At 40.8% G+C, this 26569-nt stretch overlaps 1 protein-coding gene across 4 annotated transcripts in view; it reads left to right on the top strand.

Moving 5' to 3' along the window:
- The window catches only part of osbpl1a (oxysterol binding protein-like 1A), a 73650-nt gene that overhangs the window by 26757 nt on the left and 20324 nt on the right, over positions 1 to 26569 (top strand). For 3 of the 4 annotated variants that reach the window (XM_060941211.1, XM_060941212.1, XM_060941213.1), the window contains 8 exons: positions 3823 to 3896; positions 5787 to 5850; positions 5950 to 6045; positions 6148 to 6270; positions 9111 to 9192; positions 15328 to 15434; positions 21335 to 21500; positions 24102 to 24294. In XM_060941211.1, the coding sequence (XP_060797194.1) occupies positions 3823 to 3896; positions 5787 to 5850; positions 5950 to 6045; positions 6148 to 6270; positions 9111 to 9192; positions 15328 to 15434; positions 21335 to 21500; positions 24102 to 24294 (905 nt within the window). Of the gene's footprint in view, positions 1 to 3822; positions 3897 to 5786; positions 5851 to 5949; positions 6046 to 6147; positions 6271 to 9110; positions 9193 to 15327; positions 15435 to 21334; positions 21501 to 24101; positions 24295 to 24480; positions 24551 to 26569 lie in introns of those variants that run through there. The other variant, XM_060941214.1, reaches the window with a different exon arrangement.

Below are 26569 nucleotides of genomic sequence, written 5' to 3'. Positions count from 1 at the left end.
CTTAAAAAGATGAGAGAGGCCTGTAATTTTCATCATAGGTACACTTCAACTATGAGAGACAGAATGGGGGGGAAAGAATCCAGGAAATCACATTGTAGGATTTTTAATGAATTAATTGGTAAATTCCTCGGTAAAATAAGTATTTGGTCACCTACAAACAAGCAAGATTTCTGGCTCTCTCAGACCTGTAACTTCTTTAAGAGGCTCCTCTGTCCTCCACTCATTACCTGTATTAATGGCACCTGTTTGAACTTATCAGTATAAAAGACACCTGTCCACAACCTCAGTCAGTCACACTCCAAACTCCACTATGGCCAAGACCAAAGAGCTGTCAAAGGACACCAGAAACAAAATTGTAGACCTGCACCAGGCTGGGAAGACTGAATCTGCAATAGGGAAGCAGCTTGGTGTGAAGAAATCAACTGTGGGAGCAATTATTAGAAAATGGAAGACATACAAGACCACTGATAATCTCCCTCGATCTGGGGCTCCATGCAAGATCTCGCCCCGTGGGGTCAAAATGATCACAAGAACGGTGAGCAAAAATCCCAGAACCACACCAAGTGACCAAGTGAATGACCTGCAGAGAGCTGGGACCAAAGTAACAAAGGCTACCATCAGTAACACACTACGCCGCCAGGGACTCAAATCCTGCAGTGCCAGATGTATCCCCCTGCTTAAGCCAGTACATGTCCAGGCCCATCTGAAGTTTGCTCGAGAGCATTTGGATGATCCAGAAGAGGATTGGGAGAATGTCATATGGTCAGATGAAACCAAAATAGAACTTTTTGGTAAAAACTCAACTTGTGTTTGGAGGAGAAAGAATGCTGAGTTGCATCCAAAGAACACCATACCTACTGTGAAGCATGGGGGTGGAAACATCATGCTTTGGGGCTGTTTTTCTGCAAAGGGACCAGGGTGACTGATCCGTGTAAAGGAAAGAATGAATGGGGCCATGTATCGTGAGATTTTGAGTGAAAAATTTGCCTGTGACCCTGTAGAAGGATAAAGCGGCTAGAGATAATGAGATGAACCTCCTTCCATCAGCAAGGGCATTGAAGATGAAATGTGGCTGGGTCTTTCAGCATGACAATGATCCCAAACACACCGCCCGGGCAACGAAGGAGTGGCTTCGTAAGAAGCATTTCAAGGTCCTGGAGTGGCCTAGCCAGTCTCCAGATCTCAACCCCATAGAAAATCTTTGGAGGGAGTTGAAAGTCCGTGTTGCCCAGCGACAGCCCCAAAACATCACTGCTCTAGAGGAGATCTGCATGGAGGAATGGGCCAAAATACCAGCAACAGTGTGTGAAAACCTTGTGAAGACTTACAGAAAACGTTTGACCTCTGTCATTGCCAACAAAGGGTATATAACAAAGTATTGAGATGAAATTTTGTTATTGACCAAATACTTATTTTCCACCATAATTTGCAAATAAATTCATTAAAAATCAGACAATGTGATTTTCTGGATTTTTTTCCCTCATTTTGTCTCTCATAGTTGAGGTATACCTATGATGAAAACTACAGGCCTCTCTCATCTTTTTAAGTGGGAGAACTTGCACAATTGGTGACTGACTAAATACTTTTTTGCCCCACTGTGTATATATACACCCACACCCCTACGGTCAATTTGGAGCCACCAATTAACCTAACCTGAGCATGTCTTTGGACTGTGGGGGAAACCGGAGCATCCGGAGGAAACCCACACAGACACGGGGAGAACATGCAAACTCCACACAGAAAGGCCCCTGTCGGCCATTGGGCTCGACCCCAAAACCTTCTTGCTGTGAGGCGGCAGTGCGAACCACTACATCACTGTGCCACCAACCAAATACTACCAAATCTTATTTAAAAGTAGAAAAGTGGAGTTTTATTTGCTATTACCAACTTGAGCAGCCATGTCAATTTGACATCATATGCTGAACTTGGGGTTGAGGACAGTCGAGTGGGACTTCCCAGTTTTTGTTTGAAAGTTGAAAGTTTGTGAACCCTTTAGAATTTTCTATATTTCTGCATAAATATGACCTAAAACAACATCAGATTTTCACACAAGTCCTAAAAGTAGATAAAGAGAACCCAGTTAAACAAATGAGACAAAAATATTATACTTGGTCATTTATTTATTTATTGAGGAAAATGATCCAATATTACATATCTGTGAGTGGCAAAAGTATGTGAACCTTAAGGATTAACAGTTAATTTGAAGGTGAAATTAGAGTCAGGTGTTTTCAGTCAGTGGGATGACAATCAGGTGTGAGTGGGCACCCTGTTTTATTTAAAGAACAGGGGTCGATCAAAGTCTGATCTTCACAACACGTTTGTGGAAGTGTATCATGGCACGAACAAAGGAGATTTCTGAGGACCTCAGAAAAAGCGTTGTTGATGCTCATCAGACTGGAAAAGGTTACAAAACCATCTCTAAAGAGTTTGGACTCCACCAATCCACAGTCAGACAGATTGTGTACAAATGGAGGAAATTCAAGACCATTGTTACCCTCCCCAGGAGTGGTCGACCAACAAAGATCACTCCAAGAGCAAGGCATGTAATAGTCGGCGAGGTCACAAAGGACCCCAGGGTAACTTCTAAGCAACTAAAGGCCTCTCTACACTGGCTAATGTTAATGTTCATGAGTCCACCATCAGGAGAACACTGAACAACAATGGTGTGCATGGCAGGGTTGCAAGGAGAAAGCCACTGCTCTCCAAAAAGAACATTGCTGCTTGTCTGCAGTTTGCTAAAGATCATGTGGACAAGCCAGAAGGCTATTGGAAAAATATTTTGTGGAAGGATGAGACCAAAATAGAACTTTTTGGTTTAAATGAGAAGCGTTATGTTTGGAGAAAGGAAAACACTGCATTCCAGCATAAGAACCTTATCCCATCTGTGAAACATGGTGGTGGTAGTATCATGGTTTGGGCCTGTTTTGCTGCATCTGGGCCTGGACAGCTTGCCATCATTGATGGAACAATGAATTCTGAATTATACCAGCGAATTCTAAAGGAAAATGTCAGGACATCTGTCTATGAACTGAATCTCAAGAGAAGGTGGGTCATGCAGCAAGACAACGACCCTAAGCACACAATTCGTTCTAGCAAAGAATGGTTAAAGAAGAATAATGTTCATGTTTTGGAATGGCCAAGTCAAAGTCCTGACCTTAATCCAATCGAAATGTTGTGGAAGGATCTGAAGCGAGCAGTTCATGTGAGGAAACCCACCAACATCCCAGAGTTGAAGCTGTTCTGTATGGAGGAACGGGCTAAAATTCCTCCCAGCCAGTGTGCAGGACTGATCAACCGTTACTGGAAATGTTTAGTTGCAGTTATTGCTGCACAAGGGGGTCACACCAGATACTGAAAGCAAAGGTTCACATACTTTTGCCACTCACAGATATGAAATTTTGGATAATTTTCCTCAATAAATAAATGATCAAATCTAATATTTTTGTCTCATTTGTTTAACTGGGTTCTCTTCATCTACTTTTAGGACTTGTGTGAAAATCTGATGATATTTTAGGTCATATTTATGCAGAAATATAGAAAATGTTAAAGGGTTCACAAACTTTCAGGCACCACTGTATGTGAACCTGTAGCTTGAAATTCATGCTGTTGTCATACACAGTCTGATCATCAGACATTACATATTTATTGGATACTACTTTTTTTTTTTCAATTGGAGTAGTATATTTGCCAAGCAAACATATTTTAAAACTTACTTTATCGCGGGACACTTCAGTTGTGTGACCATTTTCCTTATAAATGATATCTCTCATATATATATATAATATTTATTTATTTATTTATTTATTTTTTTAATTGCTCCAGAGCACCAGGTTCTTTGGCTGGCGTTCCTGCTGGGTCGTTCTTCAAGATGGAGTTTTGTCATGGTACTCAAAACAGTGAGTGTTTTTCAAAGTTTATTCAAGTGTTTCTTCACATTCACAAACATGCTGGATTTAAAAATACCCAGCTATGAAGCAGAAACAGTCATTTTAATAATGCTCTTGAGTACCTGTATTAATGGGCATGTCCTGAGGACCATAGATGGGGGGAAAAATGGGTGTGTCTTGAAGTAGGAGATACTGTACTAAGTAGTGATATAATGAACCTTCCGGGGTTGAGAACTTCGCTGGCGAAGCTTTGCAGGTTTAGAATGAGTAGGTCATGTATTTAGATAAATATCTTTGAGTTTTTATCATGCAAGCATGATAAGCATATTAACAGAAACTTTATACATAACACTTTCCTATGTGCCCACTGCCAAATAATATTATATATTTTTATATTACCTAAATTAGCTGAAACACAAAACTTGTCACCTTATTCAGTCCCACCGGAGTCAGAGTGCGGAGTGTCCACTTATACATTCATAAGACTATTCACATGGTAATGGAATGATAATCACTTTCACTCTTTTGGTTTTGATTGGTTTCTCTTTCGTGGTGGGAATGCCTACCGTAAACGGGATAAAACCTCAGCCATAGTTTAGGCTACCTGTTTGGTGGTAAAGCTTGTTGCGAGATCGCATGTGAACAGCAATTCAATTCATGATTCAGGACAGCGATTCAATTTCAGTGGTTCATCGGATCTTGAAAACTGCGGCACTGATGATGAGCAGTGTCCTTTTTTTTTTTACTTCAACTCGATTCAGCCAAAGATCAACTCGACTAAGTGTAAATATTTCTTCTATTTCTTATGAGCATATCGGTTGATATGCGTGCGCTGTAGTGCATACACAGGAAAAATGACTGAGCAGTTTTTCCAGAGATAAAAGTATTTTCCTCAAAAAAAAAAGTTAATTTTGCTCTATTTTGAGTTTACAGAGTAAAATTTAGAGTTGGAGTGGGAGCAAAATTACAGAGTAATTGTGTAACAGAGTTGGCTGTGGCTCTGAACTGAGTAAAATAGTACAAGTTAATTTCAAGACGCACTGAATAGAGAAAAAAAAAAACCAGATAAATGAAGTTGCTGTAAAAAGCAGTTTTAGAACTGTTGGAATGTGTGGGGAAAAAAAAACATTACCCATTGTGAAGAACCGTTTTGATCACTTGACCTAATGGGATTAAGAGTTGGCAGTGGGAGGGGTTTTCACTCTTCTCATCGAATGGAATGGAATGGAATTGTTTTTTTTTTTGTTTTTTTTTTTTTTTTATTCTTCGCATTGAATACCCCTCCCACTGCCAACCCTTTATCCCAAAACAATAGGACATACATTTTTGATGGCCAGTTAATTGTCCAAATCCGTGGAATAGATTAAAGTTTTTGTGCTTGATCCATTCCCAAGACTGAACAGAATCGCCTCAAGTGACCAAAACGGTTTGTCACAATGGTTAAGGTCATGTTTTTCACACATTCCAACACAGTTCTAAAACTGCTTTTTGCAACATCTTCATTTATCTTTTTTTTTTTTTTTTTTTTTAAGTACAATCATGACATACATCATTACATACATCAATATTATTGTAGCTGAACTTGTGCTGAATACAAAAGTCATATGACTTTTTGAAAATACTGCTAGGTTTTGTTGAAATTTACAATAAAATCAGAGCATGCCAGAAAATACCTTCAGACCCCAGAGGGTTAACATAAACTAGCTTGAAAGGATATTTCAAGAAACCTCTTAAAAAAAAAAAAAAAACTCCTTTTTACGAATGTAGATGAACTCCAGGACACGCCCACCCACACCAATGAAAGACACACCCACCTGCATCAATCAAACACACACACGCCAGACTGCCGCGTTTAATATGTTATCATAATTTTTAATTCTCATTGATTTTTCATTTCAGGTCTGATGCTGCATCCAGCATTCATAGTAAAGGCTGCAAAGCCCTGACCCAGGCCCAGTGTAGTGTAAGATCAATCATTAATAGCAAAAAGTTATGTTACTCGGTCCACTTGTATTGCTTTTTAATATAGGTAGTGTCTTAATATATGGCTCTGCTCTAACAGACTAAAGACAGCTGCTACTTTACAGTCAAGTGCTTTGATGACAGCGTCCATTCTTTTAAAGTCTCGCCGAAGGGTGACCCAGAAACCACCAGAAAAGTGAGAACAGACTTTGATCATTACAGAAAATTCCTTAAAAATCAGGATTGTTTTCACACTCAGACGGTACATAGTCCAAATATTGAGGTGTGTGTGTTACAGAAATGGTTGGAAGCTATCGAGGCACACTCTGCGTTCAGCACTCATTACTGCTCGCAGGATCAGGGCAGTGAAGAAGACGAGGATGAGGTGCTATCACTGGGCGAGCTGATGGAGTCTCTGCAGGTGAGAAAGGAACTGTTTTTATCGTTTGTTCTGATTTTTACCAGTTAGATTACAATGAAGATGAATACAGTATTTATAGCCAGAATTGACCTGTAAAAAAGAACAAACAGAATGGCAAGAAATAAATCCACAAAGCAACATTTAGCCACATAAAATAATAAACAATCTATGATTAGCGTTGTACTTGAGATTGGTGTTGGTCTTGAGATCAGTCTTGACATTACAGGCATTTAGCAGATGCTCTTATCTAGAGCGACGTGCAACATACCCAGTGCAGCCTGGGGAGCAGTTGGAGGTTCGGCGTCTTGTTCAAGGGCACTTCAGCCATTCCTGCTGGTCCAGGAGCTTGAGCCAGTGACCTTTTGGTCCCAAAGCTGCTTCTCTAACCATTCGGCCATGACTTCAAGTGGTCTTGAGACCATTTTTTGAAGGTCATGATTTCGTCATAGAATTGACCACATTTTTACTCTGTCTTGTCTTGGTCTCGGACACAGAGGACTCAGGATTTTATGTCAAAACCGGACCGCGTCTGCACAGATGCAGTATCATCAAATTGTCTGATTTATAACATCATTACTGTGATTGGATGTAAAATTTCCTGCTTCAAATGCAACCAGTAATGTGACTCAATGTAAACATCATGTTAACACTCCTGACTTTGCAGCAAACACATTTTAATCATCTCCGTTATATCGGCTTGAACAATTACGTGCAGTGCCACTGTCTGACACAAGTTTGTTTTTGGCTTGAAATGCATTCAGTATTAAAGGAGATATGCAGAACCTTTATTTTTAAATACATTTCTGAGTGGATAGTATCGCCATCCTTGACTCTTGTATGCTGCATAATTGGGAATAAAAAAATATATATTTTTGAGAGTTAAAATCAACCGCAAAGTTGGCATTCGAGCTGCCCCGCTGAACCAGCCAGCCCTGAGTGCATGACATCACAGTGGGAACCGGTGCTATAGACCAAAGCCAGACTTAGCAGGTGAGAGTGGTTGCGATGGCCTCTTCGTTTGGATTTATTGGAGATTCTTCAGATTCCTCAGATAGTAATACATCTGACTGCGATAGTCCTGAAGTTGGAGTGTGTACATGCTACTACTATACACGTAGAACCGTATCAGTTTGAACAATCGGAAAGTGAATCCTATAGTGACACGTCGGCCACGGAGGCCCCCACCTTATGAAATAAAGCCAGAGAACAAAGCCATCTAGAGAATTGGATGGAATTGAACTGACAGTCTCGTGTGACTCTCATTAAAACAGGATAGGTGTTATAACTTATGCAACATACATGTACATGCATGCATTTTCACTGATAAAATGTAAAAGGCTAATTAAATAATCAGATAAACTCAGACAATCACATTCTGAAGCAAATTAAATAATCTTATACCGGTAACTTAAATACACAATACAAGTTACATGTATTAATCTAAATGCAGGTAAACAAATGAGAGTTGCTTCTTACCCATCGGTGTTCTCGCTTCTTGAAGGCCGATCTTGTGGGCATTATTTATTTTTTTTTGAAACGATCAGACTTTCAGTTCTTCATTCATTCGCTTCTTCCACATAAGGGTGAGATATTGCTGCTGAGGCAAGCATATTCAGTTGGGGGGGGAAAAAAAGCATATCCAGCAGAGAAATCTGATGACTGGTCCACTCATTCTCCATTTTCTCCATACTGAGTACTCCGCCATTACTACTCGGCTCACACTCTGGGAAAACTGGTGCAACTGAACTTTACTTTCCTTTTCTTGTAGTTTTTTTTTCCTTTAATTGTTGGTACTGCACCCTCTTTCAGTATGGGCTTATAGCCAACGCTCCTCAACAGATCAGAGGTCTCGTACGAGTCTTCAGTAAAATGTGCAGAACAGAGGAGAGACCACTTCGTAGGCGCCCAGTCCATGAATTTCTTGCAAAACGCGTCCAAATCTTTGCAGTTTGAACATTCCTGGGCCATGAATGCAACATAAATCCACCTTCTGTAGTGTTGCTGCACCGGCCAGCAACACCTCTACATGGCATGGTGATAAATTAGCTCAAAATGGAGGATCGGAGTTGCAGTCAGCTGTGTTTTAGTATAGCGGAAATGGCGATGAGACCGATAGCCTTCCTTCTGTGATGTCACAGATGTCAAGGTCATTCACTCAGACTGCTACCTATATTAATCACTTTAATCGTAAAAATTACTATATTAGATTTATTGTTTAACGCTTAAAACTATTCCTGTGCCATTCTTGAGGTCTCAAGGCATTTATAAACAAAAAGTGAGGCCATGGTTCTGCGTATCTCTTTTAAATACACATCTAAAATACACTATCAGCTTATTAATCATATCACTTTAAAGCAAAAAAAGTTTTTCTGTAGGAGGAAATGCATCTTAATCAAAAACATCTCTTTATATATTTTTTTTCTGGGTTAAATTATGAATTGAATTAAAGTCATCTGTTGCAAATAAGTGCTAGGTCAGCTTCTTCAAACAGTCTGTGTGACTTCAGTCGCATCATGCATGAAATACTAACTTCAAAATACATTTTAACAAGGTGGTATATAAACAAATGAACAGCTTCCATAGAATACCTCTTTCATCCACACTCTTGAATGACCGATAATCTCATAGGCTTACACATTTTCATTATAAAGAGAGAATATCTACGAGAACATAATCAGTAGCTAGCAGTTCAGAATTGTCCCAACACTTGGACCAGCATTATTGTAATGTCATTCTGGTTGTAGTTTATACAGTCTCCAAATTCTTTTCCAAACTCCCCTCTCTGGGTTTTTTTTTTCCCCCCCAATGATTTTTTTTTTTTTTTTTACTGCTGTTTACAGCAGGCTGAGACATGTCATGGGAAGTTGGAGTCTGAGGTGTTGTCCCTCCTCTCCATGGTGAAAGAGGATGCCCTCGGTGAAGGTAAGAACAGCAACATGTCAGAGAATCAAACACGCAGGCAGAAAATCAGAGGCAAACAGGCAAACTGTGGTTGCAAGTGCGCTAGTCTTTACTTCGACAATTCGAGGCAGACGAATCCAAAACAGCAGGAAACGTTCCCAAACATAAAACAGGCACTGGGTTGGTCGATCAGCGAACAGTAAACAAAGATGTGATCCGGGCTCATGGTCAAAGGCATAACTGTTGTCAGGCAAGCTAACAGCATAATACAAAAATGCACAACACCATAGATTAAGCAAAGGGTCAGAACCAGGATAACAAGGCGGAGAATGCTTGGCCATGACAAACTAACCGCATTGAGTGAAAATGCTTGGCACTGAACACATGTACACTGTCAGAAAAGGGGGGTACAGTACATATGAGTCTTTCTGTCCCCCAAGGTACAGTCTATCCTAATGTACCTTGTAGAGCTCGTTATTGGACCTCAAGGCAACTATGTGTACCTTTTTTAGGGTCAAAAAGGTACATGTATGTTCCCAATCAGTATATAAATGGTACAAATAAGTATGTTCGAGGGTACTGCCCCAGTGACGAGCCATTGTACCCCTAAAGGAACAATAATGTACTTTATTTTCTGAGAGTGTAGAGAGTCACTTTTAAAGTCCCTTGTAAATGAGGTACAGGTGTCCTGTAATGCTCTTGCTGATGCTCCATGATCGCTTCTGGTTCCCGCGACATCAGCGATGCTGCAAAGAACACTGGGAAGTTGAGTCTCTGCCAAACCCCCAAGTGTTGAGCCATCATGCTGCGCTCGTAAGAATCTCTGGAAAACTGCAGTGCCGCTGAACTAAAACATGTCATGCCACTGCGCCTCTCGGCTCACAGCACATCTGGAGCAAGGGACAGCTCATGACCCTGCACTGTAAAAACCAATATTTAGGCTCAACAGTTTGCTGGGCGGTATGGTGGTGTAGTGGTTAGCGCTGTCGCCTCACAGCAAGAAGGTCCGGGTTCGAGCCCCGTGGCCAGCGAGGGCCTTTCTGTGCGGAGTTTGCATGTTCTCCCTGTGTCCGTGTGGGTTTCCTCCGGGTGCTCTGGTTTCCCCCACAGTCCAAAGACATGCAGGTTAGGTTAACTGGTGACTCTAAATTGACCGTAGGTGTGAATGTGAGTGTGAATGGTGGTCTGTGTCTATGTGTCAGCCCTGTGATGACCTGGCGACTTGTCCAGGGTGTACCCCGCCTTTCGCCCGTAGTCAGCTGGGATAGGCTCCAGCTTGCCTGCAAACCTGTAGAACAGGATAACCGGCTAGAGATAATGAGATGAGACAACAGTTTGCATTAATCTTTTTGACGTTATCACAACTTCTAATGGAATTCTATTCAACCAACGAACTACACGGAATTCAGGGAATTAACTTTTCCCCTACAATCAAAGATATTTTTAATGACTGCCTGCTTAGTAATTGGTAGCATAAACGCACATTTTTCAGTTGATTTACGCATAATGATTAAGTTGTTCCAAACGTTTTTCCACATAGTTCAGAAGCAATCTTTTTGTGAGTTTTGCACTTAATTACTATAATTATGAAGACAAGTTTTTAAGTTGATGACAATTTTTTTTTTTTTTTTTAAAAATCAGATTTTCTTCAGTGCCTTTTTTTTTTTTTTCTTCATGTAGTAGCTTTTAAGAAATTAATATATTCAACAATAAAAATGTTTGGCAATTAACTTTTTTTTTTTTAAAATTATTATTTTGAGTTGCAGTTGTGTATTTGAACACCTCATCTCATCTTATTATCTCTAGCCGCTTTATCCTGTTCTACAGGGTCACAGGCAAGCTGGAGCCTATCCCAGCTGACTACGGGCGAAAGGCGGGGTACACCCTGGACAAGTCGCCAGGTCATCACAGGACTGACACATAGACACAGACAACCATTCACATTCACACCTACGGTCAATTTAGAGTCACCAGTTAACCTAACCTGCATGTCTTTGGACTGTGGGGGAAACCGGAGCACCCGGAGGAAACCCACGCGGCCACGGAGAACATGCAAACTCCACACAGAAAGACCCTCACCGGCCACGGGGCTCGAACCCGGACCTTCTTGCTGTGAAGCGACAGCGCTAACCACTACACCACCGTGCCGCCCCGCATTTGAACACACAATATTTAAATCTTGAAAAAGAAACAAAAAAAAAAAACCCAACTCTAATTTAAATTGTCCCACAAATTATAAATAAATTATAGAACAATGTCTAGCTAGCTTATGTTATAGCACAGTCTAGCTAGCTCAGACTGATTTGTGCATTCCTGTTAAAGGTGCTTCTGGTAAAATGGGCATCCCATCTTCATCTGAGGAGGTTTCATATTTTAAGTCAAAATTTGTATTCCTTAAAAGTATCATTTGCCACGTCCAATAATGAAGTCACCAACACTACCATAGTAACCAGTTAGAACTAGGAGGTGGAGTTTTACGTGGCAAGCGGGGTGATGCACACAGTGAAACATATTTTTGCAAGCAGACAGTATTTGAAACAGGATGAAAATTTTGAATACAGAATGCTTGCTCATTCATCAGTACACCTCTTTGAGGATTAAATACTAGCATGGTATAAAAGATTAAGCCAGTTCTGAAGGTAGTATAACAGACTTTGGAGCACCATCTAAATACACGTGACTGCTTCAAAACCTGAGTCTCCATGGAGATAACAGCCGAAGCCAAGTACCATGTAATAGAACTTTCCTAAAGAGAGAAATTAGATTGCACAATATAGCTGAAGCTTACATGAATAAGCACAAATGTAATCATGCTTTTCCTCCACACGACACAAATGAAAAGCTCTCTCGAGCTGAGCTGATTTGTCAAATGAGAATTTATCATTCTTATCCACTACTATGCTACAACTAAAGGGTAGGATGACCAAATTACACTGATCAATATCATTAGCGCTAGCTACATGTAGTAGTACAACATGCTCCGTCAACTGCATTAGCGGGTGTAGCCAAACCTCCGTATACAAGTCCACTGCCGGTCATATCACAATTGAGAATATGCTGAACAACTTTGCTTTAGTAGAATTTATTTGTAAGTGAAATAATCCTCACCTAGGCGGCACAGTGGTGTAGTGGTTAGCGCTGTCGCCTCACAGCAAGAAGGTCCTGGGTTCGAGCCCTGTGGCCGGCGAGGGCCTTTCTGTGCGGAGTTTGCATGTTCTCCCTGTGTCCGTGTGGGTTTCCTCCGGGTGCTCTGGTTTCCCCCACAGTCCAAAGACATGCAGGTTAGGTTAACTGGTGACTCTAAATTGACCGTAGGTGTGAATGTGAGTGTGAATGGTTGTCTGTGTCTATGTGTCAGCCCTGTGATGACCTGGCGACTTATCCAGGGTGTACCCCGCCTTTCGCCCGTAGTCAGCTGGGATAGGCTCCAGCTTGCCTCCGACCCTGTAGAAAGCGGCTAGAGATAATGAGATGAGATGATCTTCACCTTGACATGTCCTTTGCATTGTATTTGTTCAGCCTAAACTTCCTCTAATGCACTTTTTTTTTTTTTTTAAACTGTCTGAATTTGTCCAGGCGGGTTTACTGGCTAGGGGAAGGGATGTGAAATCCTGAGCTCAAGGTGGAGAAAAATTATCAAGTCAATTTCATCAAGTTACTCCAACTTGAAGTTTTGTTTTAAATCAATGAATGCAGAAATTTAACATTACACACAATATTAAGTTGATATAATTAGCAACATTATTATGTCAGCACAACTCCTCAAAATAATGTTTGGAACTTAACATTTGTCAGTCCAGTAAAATAGAATTTTTATCTTGTAATCATGCATTTAATTAAGTGGTGCTAATAGTCAAGTCAAGTTTATTTGTATAGCGCTTTTAACAACAGACATTGTCGCAAAGCAACTTTACAGAAAATTTAAAGATTTTAAATATATCCTAATTTTATCTCTTGTAAAAAAAAAAAAAAAAGTATATATCCCTGATCAGCAAGCCTGTGGCAACAACGACAAGGAAAAACTCCCTCAGATAACATGAGGAAGAAACCTCAAGAGGAACTAGACTCAAAAGGGAACCCATCCTCATCTGGCTGATAACAGAGCATGATTTATAGATAACTTGCTCTACAACTGTCTTGTATAGTCACAAAGTATAGCTGTGTAACCAGGAAAATCATTATAGTTTTCACATGAAGTCTATTTTGTTGAAGTTATAAACTGTTCATTGATGGAGACTTCAGTGCAAACTGCAGTCCTAAAGTTATCATGGCAATTGTAGTCCTCAGCCATCATAGCAGAACTGTAAGTGTCCAGAGCCACTTTCCAAGTGTGACTTTCGACTGTCCATATGGGGCCATCCTCCACAAGAGCAATGTGATTAGACTCTAGCCAGAAGTAGGGCATCAGGATGGATCAGGCAGGTCCGAGGAGCAGAAGAGGTCAGCATCACTGGTGTCTCAGGATCTACATGTAACTCGGTAGAGGGAAGAGACGGGGGGGGGGGACACACAGGTTGTTAGGTATGCCTAGTGTCACCTAATGGTTAAGAACAGTATACATTTTGCGTTGAGTGCAAGCAGGGACTCCAGCAAGACTAACTACGTAACGGCAGCATAACTAAAAGAGAGAGCCAGAAGGTAACACAGTCATGAGGGAGCCCTGGGACATAAAGCAGCCAGCCACTACACCGTCAGCAAACCCGAGTGACCGTTTGAAAGTGGGGGGGCAACAGCATCCATATAGCCCAGTTTACTAAAACGCTCTATACCTGAGGACCCTCCAGATCTACTCCTTTTACCTAAAAAAAAAAACTATTAACAAAAAACAAATAGTAGGGCCCCTGAAATATGTTTGAGTGTATATTCATCTCTTTTCATTATCCATCCTTCCATTATCTGTAGCTGCTTATCCTGTCCTACGGGGTTGCAGGCAAGCTAGAGCCTATCCCAGCTGACTATGGACGAGAGGCGGGGTACATCCTGGACAAGTCGCCAGGTCATCACAGGGCCGACACATAGACACAGACAACCATTCACACTCACATTCACACCTACGGTCAATTTAGAGTCACCAATTAACCTAACCTGCATGTCTTTGGACTGTGGGGGAAACCCACGTGGACACGGGGAGAACATGCAAACTCCGCACAGAAAGGCCCCTGTTGGCCGCTTGGCTCGAACCCGGACCTTCTTGCTGAGGCGACAGTGCTAACCACTACACCACCGTGCTGCCCCTCTTTTCATTATGAATTAAAAAAAAAAAAAAACAGTTCGGACTGTTCTTATGTCCAGACAGATGGACTTTTTCCTCCATGATTTATTTATTACTCTCCAACCACAAAGGTCTCCATTTTCAGATGAAAATAAAGCATTTCCCTTTGTAACCGTGGTGTCCTGTGTGGATTATGGAGGGAATTGCATTTTAAGAGCTGGATCCAGAGCTGAGGTTTTAATACCGAAATTGTGCATGCTGGTTTTCAGACCTCAGCTTTAACTACAGGTTTAAGCGCTGTTCAAACAGTGTGAGTGTTGTGCACACAGGATGAAGTTTAGAGAAAACAGCAGCATGTGCTGAAAAAAAAAAAAAAAGACACCTTGGCAAATAAAAACATTCAAAATATAGTCAACTTTTATCTCGTATTTTCTATTATATTTATTTCTATAATTATTTCTAGACTTTTTTTTTTTACTCATTTTCCTCTTTGTTGTCTTAAGCTATTGACAGACAACTTGCTTTTTATTAGAAATAAATGCTTAAAAATAGCAAGATTATCATCGGAAATGCTCGATCTGTTTGACTGTATTGAAGATAATTTCACTTGCTAAGATGTCCATTTTTTTGCAGCATGTCTCAGTTATGTGCAGTTCTGACTTTGGACGTAATTGGATTTTTCTTGTCTGACAGTTTGAAATAATTGTGCTTTGTTTTTTGCTCTGATATTGGGAACATGTATACGCATAATTTTTTTTTTTCCTCTCTCTCCGTTTTTGGTTTTACGTTTTGTAAATGTAGTTTGTCTTTCTTTCTTCGCTTTAGTTTATTTTAAAGTGTCAGAGTTTAAAAAGAAAAATTCTACCAGTACCAGCAGTTCTGTTTGTCCTTATATTAATGTATTTCTTTGCTTTGTGTGCGTGCGCATGTGTGTGTTGGTGCAGGCCTCCCAGTGGCTGTGCTGCAGAAGCTCAAAGAGGTGTGTGAGGCATCCAGCAAGACCTGTTCATCTCTCCGTCAGTGTCTCGACTTGTTCTTCAAACAGGAAGGGGTGCGGAACAACATACTGTATTTAATTCAGTGTTGGAGGAAGAGGAGAGTTAATCAGAAACTGCTAATCGTACAGTAATCATGCCTGTTTTACTTGTGCACAATTAGAAACCTAATAGATTCAATGTTAATACTCTTCAGAAATGACAACGTGTACAATATGCTGACTCTTTTTCAAAAGAAAATATGACCAGCATTAATCCAGAAAAAAGGTCTAGAATTAAAGAAACTGTAAATGTTTCATTTTATAATATTGGGGTCACTTTAGTTATACTCGTATGTAATGTAGTCTGATCTGTAATCTAGGCAAGGCGTTTTGAATAAGGGCACAGGATTTTTTTTTTTTTTTAATGAAAAAATGGTTTGTGTAAGTATTCACCTTCCTGGACCTTTTCCATATTTTGTAGAACCTGGAAGTGAAATTGATGTAACTGGGAATGAAATTGATATAACTATTATAAGTAATGAATCTATACAAATCAGCACATAATATTAAAGTGGGGGGAATTAATATAGTTTGCAAAATTATTTATGGAAAAAAAACAGGTTGTGATTGCGTAATTATTCAACCCCGTTGCTGTGAAACCCCTAAATTAGTTGACCTGTATGCAATTAGTGTCGCATGATCTCAATAAATATTATGTTCTAGAGAACAAACTAACAGCACCAGGAGATTTCCAAATTAATCCAGGACAAAGTTTTGGAAAAGCAGGAGGTGAAAACTTATGCACGCCTACTAAACCACCCAAACTAGTTCTCGTTAGTGTTTTAAAAACAAGCTGAGCGGGGTGAATTAAATATAACCAGTAATGCAGTGGAATCAGAAAAAGCGCTGGCTGTCGTCACATATATTTGGCGTTGTTACTGTGTATGTCTCAGGTAGTACAGGAGGAGGTGATGGTTTATCTGTGTGATGACCTGAGATCAGGTGTGTTACTCGGTGTGTGACAGCGTGACACTGAGGCAGCTCAAACCCAGGAGCGTGTGGTCGAAGGCTGGGTGAAGGCCAGGAGATTGATCACTGATAACGCAGGCTTATTTGATCATTAGCAAGTTTGATAAGGGAATGTTCTTGATCAGGAAGATCTCGGAGATCTCATCGGAAATCAGGCGTATCCATGTCAGGCTCCCCTGACTGCTAAAATTTTTCAAAGGGCTTGACAGAGAAAATCCTTGGGTTGGGAAGGGAGGAAATGTTACTGCTTTTCTGTGTCCAGGGGTTTCGTGTAGTGTAGAAAAAAACAAATAAATCATGGAGCACTTTATGTAACATCACAGATATATTTTATCAACGTAATCAAAAAAATTTTAAATATTCAGAACATTATAAAATATTTGAATAACTCAATAATTAAATTATATAATGTTATTAAAATAAATTAATTAATATAATTATTATACTTTTAAACATTTAGTAAATGTCAGTCATATAATTTTAATATATTAAAATGTATAATTTAATGACAGATTTACTGACTAAATAGTGAGTGGTGGGTTGTCCGGTTTTTTTGGGGGGGGGGTTTGGGTGGTTTTTTTTATTTGGACATGTTAAGCAAATATGTATGTGGGTCGTTCCATGATTTTGGTGCCCTTATCCCGTTTTTTTTTTTTTTTTTCCTTTTCTTTTTCTAAGCAAGCGTTCAAAAACTGTGCTAACCCATCTCAGGCAAGAATATCTCACTGAATGTAAGGTTCTTCTGTGAGATCTCATCTCATTGTCTCTAGCTGCTTTATCCTGCTGTACAGGGTCGCAGGCAAGCTGGAGCCTATCCCAGCTGACTACAGGCGAAAGGCGGGGTACACCCTGGACAAGTCGCCAGGTCATCACAGGGCTGACACATAGACACAGACAACCATTCACACTCACATTCACACCTACGGTCAATTTAGAGTCACCAGTTAACCTAACCTGCATGTCTTTGGACTGTGGGGGAAACCGGAGCACCCGGAGGAAACCCACGCGGACACGGGGAGAACATGCAAACTCCGCACAGAAAGGCCCTCGCTGGCCACGGGGCTCGAACCTGGACCTTCTTGCTGTGAGGCGACAGCGCTAACCACTACACCACCGTGCCGCCCCCTTCTGTGAGATATTACTGTTATAGGAAAATAATTAACATGGTATGATCAAGAGGCGTTCCTGTCACCACCCTGAAGTTTTTATTTATGAAAGAAAGAAGTTTCTTAACTTTGTATCCGTTTAAAGTTACAGTTAATATTGTGGACTGTCCATGAAACAAGTTAGTTCCTGTTCTCATTTATGTTACAGCAGCTCTAAATCGTCATTTCCTCGCCAGCTTCTCATTTTCTCTGTTTCTGAAGTACAGAGAAACTGCAAAGCATAAACATCTCTGTCCTGAAGATGTCGCAAAACGTAAAGTTACAGCTAACACTGGAGACGCCTTCCATAAATGTTACTTTAAGAAAAGTTACTTCACCGTATCAAGGATTATACATTTTAAAAATCTATTTCTGTAGTGCATATGCCATACAAGTCCCTGTGAATGAGCTAGATAACGAATCTAACCAATCAGAATTGAGAATTAAGTAGAGCTGTACTATAAGTGTAAATAATAAATCTGAAATCCAGCACACTATCTTTTTGCTAGATAATTTTTTTTTAATCCCCTGCTGGTTGAAGGAGGATTATGTCATGGCAAAGTCCGTCTGTCCGCCCCGGAAAGGGTTCTCACCTTCTGAAGTCAATTCCTCTCAATTTTTGGAGGAATTTCATGAAACTTGGCAAAAGGCTTTGTTATTGGACAGGAATACGCATATTGCAATTTTGTTTGCAGTATATTGTAGCAGGGGATATTGTGCTCTCAGAGCACTCTTGGTTTTATTTTTTACATTTTATAACTTTTGCACTAAACTATAAAACGTATTTGATTGAAACAGCAGTGCTGGGTGTGTACTGGAGGTGACTGATGTTTGCGACCTTGTCCTTGTATTACCCTGTGTGTAAGAGACACCAGCAGCGATGGCAGTCTATCAGTGCATGTTTTTGCAAAGGGCCGCCAGTTACACGATACTCAAAGGATCGTATTTCTAAATGAGTGTACTGGAACATGACAGTCCACTTGTGTTCTATCAGCTCATTCAGAAAATTAATCATAGACACTATGAAAAAAGTGGTGTTAATATTTAACCGAAAGCTATTTGAGTGCCCGCATTCATAACGGTGATGTGTAAAGTTATACATTTTTGTTTTGGGGGTTTTTATCCTAAATGTCATGTGGCACGGGAAAACATGTCAGATGGTGCTGTAGATAAATCTGGAAAACCAAAAATGGGGAAAAAATGAAGATTGGGGCCCCATTTTTTCAGTCGCGAATATATTTTGACACCTCTACTTTACTTTAAGAAAACATCAACACAGACAGACATGCAATGCTCTGCAAAAGTCTTAGGCATGCCTTTTTTTTTCATACAAACTTTGTTATAGATTTCTATTTTAGAGTTCCAAACGTTCATTTTCCAGCACAAAATTAAATGTTACAGAAAAAAAAGTTTGCATCTGAGCAGCATATTATATAAGAGCCCACTTTTCAGATTAAAAAAGAAAACATAATGAAGTCGGGTGGCACGGTGGTGTAGTGGTTAGCGCTGTCGCCTCACAGCAAGAAGGTTCTGGGTTCGAGCCCTGTGGCCGGCGAGGGCCTTTCTGTGCGGAGTTTGCATGTTCTCCCCGTGTCCGCGTGGGTTTCCTCCGGGTGCTCCGGTTTCCCCCACAGTCCAAAGACATGCAGGTTAGGTTAACTGGTGACTCTAAATTGACCGTAGGTGTGAATGTGAGTGTGAATGGTTGTCTGTGTCTATGGCTACGTTTACATTACGTCGAATCAGCGGATCATCAGATTAACGTTCTTAAAACGATTCGCGTTTACACTAAAACCGTTAGCCGTGCACACAGCAACGCCAATACACGGATACGCTCGGCTCCGCAGGCATCCTGCGGTCCAAATCACTCTGCCCTGAACAGCGAGTGCCCTCTGGAGAGTGCGCACTCCGGCCCTGCGCAGCTCACACAGCGCGCGAGTGAAGTGCACAAGCCACGATTCGGGACTGAGCCGCTGTGTGTGAGATCCCAGCGCATATCACTTACTACTTGCAAGTGGAAGGATGGCAAGCCTAAAGACAATCATAACTACACAATGGGCAGTATTTGCATCAGTATTTGCAGTATTTTCATACTTTTATACTCTTTAATGAAAGGTGATACAAGGCGGAAGTCCGCGCCGTTTTTCAGCAGTCGCGTCACATGACCAACGCCAGCGAATCAGGAAGGTGGATGTCACAGTGACGTTGTCCAATGAGACACCAGCTAGAGCTCAGCACAGCGTATCCGCGTATTCTGAATGTTTACACAGCACTGGAGCTGACACGATCTGGATTGAATATGTGGACGCTGGCGGATTCCCGTTTCCAGGCGTTTCCAGGCGGTTTAATGTAAACGGACAGTGCATCCGCGAAGAAAACGAGACAGATACGGTCTAGTGTAAACGTAGCCTATGTGTCAGCCCTGTGATGACCTGGCGACTTGTCCAGGGTGTACCCCGCCTTTCGCCCGTAGTCAGCTGGGATAGGCTCCAGCTTGCCTGTGACCCTGTAGAACAGGATAAAGCGGCTACAGATAATGAGATGAGATGAGACATAATGAAGGCTGCTGGGTTTTGCTGCAAAATGAAGAAGCGAGTGTGACACTCAAAGTGTCTAGAAGAACTGTGGCTGCTTCTGCAAGATGCTCAGTAAAACCTACTTCCTTCCTCATTTCCTTATAAAACTGCATTAATTGTACTGGAGCCTTTTTTTTAAAGCAAAGGGTTGTCTTACACCAAACATTGACACTCTTTCATTTATTATGGCCTACTGCTGCATATGGGTTTTTGTCATCTCTTCCCCCCCCCTCCCCCCCCAAAAAAAATGTTGAAACATTTCATTATTTTTAAGTCATTTTCGGTCTGCGGCATTTCTTTACATGCGCCTAAGACTTTTGCACAGTACTGTATTTTACCAAAACAACATAAATGTTTTTGAGTTCATTTCTAGCCTGCCTTGTGCAAAGATCATGTATAATTTAACAACCACAGTGATGACAGAAGTCACTCTGCATGAAGTTGTCTAAAACTTTGGCCACTGTGATTTTTTTTTTCTCAAGTTTTTTTTTTTTTAAAGCTATATGTCCTAATGAAACAGACATACACCTACGCAGTTCAGTTTATAATTAGTTTCTAATCAATCAAAATGTCCGTGATGCTTCTGCCATCGTCATCATGAAAACAGAGAAGGGTGCTTGCATACTCTGTGTAGACAACAACGCACAGAGCTTTAAAATGTTTTTATTAATGGGAAAATTTAAAATATTTAAACCTTTTTTTTAAATATTTTTAAATGACAGACTTTGAGTGTGATATGTGCATAAGATACAACACATTTCAGTTCAGGAATACTTGTCATGTTCAGAATTAGATTTAGTAGAAACTGTCTAGGCGGCACGGTGGTGTAGTGGTTAGCGCTGTCGCCTCACAGCAAGAAGGTCCTGGGTTTGAGTCCAGTGACCGACCGACGAGGGCCTTTCTGTGCGGAGTTTGCATGTTCTCCCCGTGTCCGCGTGGGTTTCCTCCGGGTGCTCCGGTTTCCCCCACAGTCCAAAGACATGCAGGTTAGGTTAACTGGTGACTCTAAATTGACCGTAGGTGTGAAGGAGTGTGAATGGTTGGTTTGTTTCTGTGTCAGCCCTGTGATGACCTGGCGACTTGTCCAGGGTGTACCCCGCCTTTCGCCCATAGTTAGCTGGGATAGGCTCCAGCTTGCCTGCAACTCTGCACTGGATAAGTGTTTTACACATAATGGATGGAGAAAATGTCTAAATTTGACTGTATTTTGTGTGTGTGTGTGTAGGCACGCAGCTTGAAGCTGGAACAGGAAGTGGAGAAGAACAAGATCCTGTCAGAGGCTTTGCAGACTTTGGCTACAGAGCATCATGAGCTGGAGCGGTCTGTGGTTCAAGGCTCATCTCCCCGTAGTGCCATTCTCAGCGAGGATGACTTCTACGATGCGCTTTCCCGTTAGTGCGCTTTCTTTTTTTAAAATTCCTTTAATTTACCAATGCTATACTGTCTTCTCTAAAAAGTATCTGCGTCCTTCAAGACAATATGCAAAAATTCATCGATCCTCAGTAAGTGACTTAAAGTGCCATTCCACCATTGGATGTATTTTTTTGGCATAAAATACAATATATTTTATGACAACATGACTAGACAGAGAAATCTTTTAGCTTCAAAATGATATATCAAACATAATTTTTTGACAACGACAAGTATATTAATTTTGCAACCAAAGTCACCTACCCTTTTAATTTCCACGCGGTAGTGAAACGTGATGTCATTGGCAGGTTCCCCTTCTTGTGTACCACATGACGTGTGACGTGGCACAGATTATCAGCAATGGCGGATAGAACGCGATTGTCAGCTTTGGAAAAGAAGCGAAGGAAAATAGCAAGTGATGCCCAAAGGAGACGGTCGATGGTGAATATCGGCACAGCAATCGACAAGTGGAAATCGCGTTCTATCTGCCATTGCTGATAATCTGTGCCATGTCACACGTGACGTGGTACACAAGAAGGGGAACCTGCCGATGACATCACGTTTCACTACCGCGCGGAAATTAAAAGGGTAAGTGACTTTGGTCGCAAAATTAATATACTTGTCGTTGTCAAAAAAATTATGTTTGATGTATCATTTTGAAGCTAAAAGATTTCTCTGTCTAGTCATGTTGTCATAAAATATATTGTATTTTATACCAAAGAATACATCCAATGGTGGAATGGCACTTTAAGTAAGTTGTATCCTGGTCAGGGTGGAGGTGGAACTCAGGCTTATCCCAGGAACTCTGGGTGTGAGGCGTGAGCCTGGAGACTTGTTTGTTAAATCTTGAGAACAATCTATATTGCTATCAGTCTCTTGGGAATACAGATATAAGGTTGCACACATGCAAAATCCTTTTATCGTCCATCCTCATCAATCCATCCATCATCTGTACCGCTTATCCATCAGGGTCGTCCCAGCTGACTCCAGGTGAGAGGCAGGGTAGGTCTGGGCAGGTTGAAAATCTATCATAGGGCTAACACCAAGATAAACAGCCATTCACACATACACATTCGCACCTTTGGGTAGTTTAGAGTAGCCAGTTGAACTCATCCACATGTCTTTGGACTGTGGGAGGAAACCCACGCAGGCACGAGGAGAACATGCAAACTCCACGCAGAAAGGCCCCAGTCAGCTGCGAGGTTCAAACCCAAAACCTTCTTGCTGTGAGGTGACCCCTGTTCTCATCATGAGACAAAGTAAAGAACATTAAACACAAAGTTGTTGCCATTCACGTCAAAAAAGCATCTTCAATTAAAATATTATACTCATTCAGGATCTTCAAAAGTGTTTTCAAAATTTCCCCTTGAATGAATACGAGAGAATTCCTGATTGGAATTTTCTCCTTTTTCTAAACACAGCAAGATGATCGCTCATTCCGTGTCCTGTATAATGAAAAACCATAAATTCAGCTTACGTGGATTAAACTGATCCATATATGGGTTTATTGTAGATTGAAATTAGAGGCCATTTTAAATCACCACAATTTTTTTTTTTTTTCAGGGCAAAGAGATGCTAATGCTTTGGGGATGTTTTGATCTCACAGTTCGTGTAAAGACGAAGAACATCCTGAATTCCACTAAGTACCTGAAGAATTAGTGCAAAACCTTGTTGCCTCTGCCAGGAGGTTATCCTTAGGTTCTCACCTAGCAAGCAGTAAGTCACTGTGGCTGGTGGGAATTTTTATTTTATTTCCATGTTACATGCTAGTGCTTTCTTTGCAATATTAGCAAAGCAAGCTAATTGTACTAGCTAAGTAAATTCATCAGAGGCACTAACGTTTCTGCTACTTCAGGATAGGATTTCCTCCATTTTTGTGGGAATTAATTGTCAGTAGGAACTAAAGTTGTGAGTAGGGAACTGAAGAAACGTCATCCCGCACATGCCATAGGATTGATCCAAGGAGTCGCTTGAGCCGACCTATTGTGGTTGTAGCTTTGACAGCTTTTGTTGTAGCTAATTTGCAAAGAATTGAGAACATTTCATCTGAATATTTGAAATGTTACTGGTTGCTGAAATTGCAGATCCATATCTCACACGTGTGTAGAAAATAAACTTCTCACTTTGCTTGTGTGAACCTAGGATGAGCTTTGACCATATGTTTGAGGTCCTAATATCACCAACTCGTGTTTTTTATAAAAAAAAATTTTTTCTCATTTCATGAGCGGTGCCAATAATTCCAGAGTTGACTGCACACTCTGAATACTGCACCAGTACTTTGAGGAACAACCATTGTTTCTGGTTTCATTAATGATGCATTGCCGTAGAACAGTTAACCGATTTTGCAGTTTCTCAGAAGTGCATGTGTGGCTACAGTAAACTGATCAGTGCTTTAAGCAAGATATTGGATAAAACTTTTTTTTTTCAGTAAATAAATATATTTTATGTATAATTTTGTGTATTTCATGTACACCTTCATTCTTTGCCTTTTGGCTCCTTTAAAAGCCATCTGATCCCCTACTCTGGTTTCATCAGGTAGCTTCTCTCCTAAGTGTGTGTGTGTGTGTGTGTCTTTGCTATAGATTCCGACTCGGAGCATTCACAGAGCTGCCTAGAGTTGAGTTGCTCGTTCGAGAACGGAGACGAGGGCCACTCGGAGCTCTATTATAGCGTGCCGAGTTGTCTCACTGGAGGGAGGATGTCTCAGGAGGATTGGCATGGTGATGAAGAGGAGGAGGATGAAGGAACCAAACCCAGTGGAGCCAGAAAATACAGGTGAGTGATGAACATGGTGAACAAATTCATAACATAAAATGACAGGAAATGATTCAGATAGAATCCCAAAATTCCTTATTATTTACTACCTTCTTATTACTATGTTAAACAGAATATTTAAAGTCTTATCATCACTATCTCCCCGTGCTGTTTTTTGTTTTGGTTATATATTGGAATAAATAATTTAGTTGGTGTGCACCGGAGGAGGAGCTCACATCCAAACCGTAAAAGATTGATGAAGCAGCCAAACGTAACGGCAAGTAATTTGAACTTTTCAGTTAATCTGTGAAAACTGATAAAGGCATTAACAGAGTGCCTGATACGAGGACGTGATGTCTTTGTCTGTGTTTACTAAGGAGTACTTTGCCCATGAGTCCAAAATTATTGGCACCTTTGAAACGAATGGGCAAAACTAAAAAAAAAAAAAGCTAGATTAAAGTGAAGAAAATACTTCTCAGCAAAAGATATTCTCAAGAAAATATTTCTTCAAACTGAAGTCACTTATGTATTTTACATATTATTTACAAAAATCGATATAGTACAGTAATAAAACATGTTTCAGAAGATTATTGACCCCCCCCAAGATTACGGACAATGAACATTCTTGTTCTACATGTGTTCTTTTGTCATTTGTCAACATGTTGTGAGTGAAAGGGCCTAGATGTTGTTTAACTACTAATGTTTTACTCGCGATGCGCAATTTTAAAGTGGTCAACTATTTTGTCTTTTTATATCGTTAAAACAAAATCTGTTTCAGGACGTGGATTTTGGAATTTACTTTTATTTGTGCATTATCAAAATGTGTGCATTAATCATGAACGCAGTTACTAATGAATACATGTGTCAATGATGGTGCAAAATAATACATCTGGGTATCATACTGCACTACTTTAGGAACATTTCTTAAAATGCACTCAGGTGGACGAGCTCGAATCTCAGCTGAAATTGTTTATTCTGAAACTGAGAGTATACAGCGTGATGTGGAAACTCCTTCTGGCTTATTGTTGGATGGTTGTCTGTGAAGGTTCTCTGTCATCCAGGTCGTCGTCAACTGTGGTTGCTAAAGAAGGCAAGTGGACTTGCTTGAAATCCTTGAAGATGTTTCACCTCTCATCCGAAAGCCGCCTTCAGTTCTGTCTGACTAGTGGGGAGTTCCAGGTATTTATCCTCTAGTGGACCAAAAGCAAACCTAAGGAAAGTCTTTGAGGTCATGTGGGTCGTTGACCCTCTCAGTCATCCTGTAGGTGTTCGGGTCCCTGGAGGCCGGGTGTGAACGGTGTTAGCAGCCTAGAGAGTTATTCAGATGATCTTGTGGATCTTGTCATTGGCTCTCTCTGCCATCATGTGAGTCATTCAAGTCAGTTGAGTCTTGGTGTGGTTCAGTTTTCTGGGAAGTGTGTCAAGGACTGCATTGTACGTGGCTGATAAGTGGTGTATCAGACGGACCACCTCCTCTGTTCAGTGATGGTCGTTCAAGGTTTATGAAGATGGCTTCTTTTACTCCTCTTTCAAACCACCGGTCTTCTCTGGCTAAAGTGAGTACATTGCAATCCTGAAACAAGTGTCCGTTGTTATTGAGATGAAGATAGACTGCAGAGCCCTGGCCTGAGGAACTGGCTCTCCTGTGTTGAGCCATGTGCTTATGAAGCATTTGTTTCATTTCCCCAATGTACAGGTCTGTGCATTCTTCACCACGTTGGATTGCGTATACTATGTTGGATGGAGGATGCCGTATCTGGGAGGTTTTTCCACTATGTTCAGCTCCAATCTTTAGTGTCCAAAAATGGGTCTGGATCAGCCTCTTTGAGCTGGGATGCACCTCTGATCTGTCTATAAACTAGCTGAAAATGATTGGATTGTGTTGTACAGCCCGTGGCTCTGAGGCTACGTTCAACTGTCAATCCAAACACTTTTTTTTTTTGCATATCTGACCTGAATCCGATCTTCCTGATTTGACTGTTCACATTATATATTGCAAGTGATCAGATCTGATCCGATCGGTGTCCATGCGGCAATCCCCAGTTTCAGTCTTGTTCACTATAGTGGTTATTTTAGTAATAATGATGCCTCCGGAAGTAGTAATGACATTGTGAACAGATGTAGAAGTAATTGACATAAACTGATATGGAGGGTAATGAAATGGGTTTATTTACCACATGGCAGTGTGGAGCCGTGGTGCAGGTTTTATAAAAATAACGAGGCCACGTCAGAGATGGAAGAGGCTTGCCTGCTGCGCATTATTTCATCTCATCTCATTATCTCTAGCCGCTTTATC

The sequence above is a fragment of the Neoarius graeffei genome, chromosome 15 (genome assembly GCF_027579695.1).
Source record: "Neoarius graeffei isolate fNeoGra1 chromosome 15, fNeoGra1.pri, whole genome shotgun sequence".
NCBI classification, from domain to species: Eukaryota; Metazoa; Chordata; class Actinopteri; order Siluriformes; family Ariidae; genus Neoarius; species Neoarius graeffei.
The sequence above is the reverse complement of the archived record's forward strand: the minus strand, read 5'-3'. Positions and strand labels throughout refer to the sequence as shown.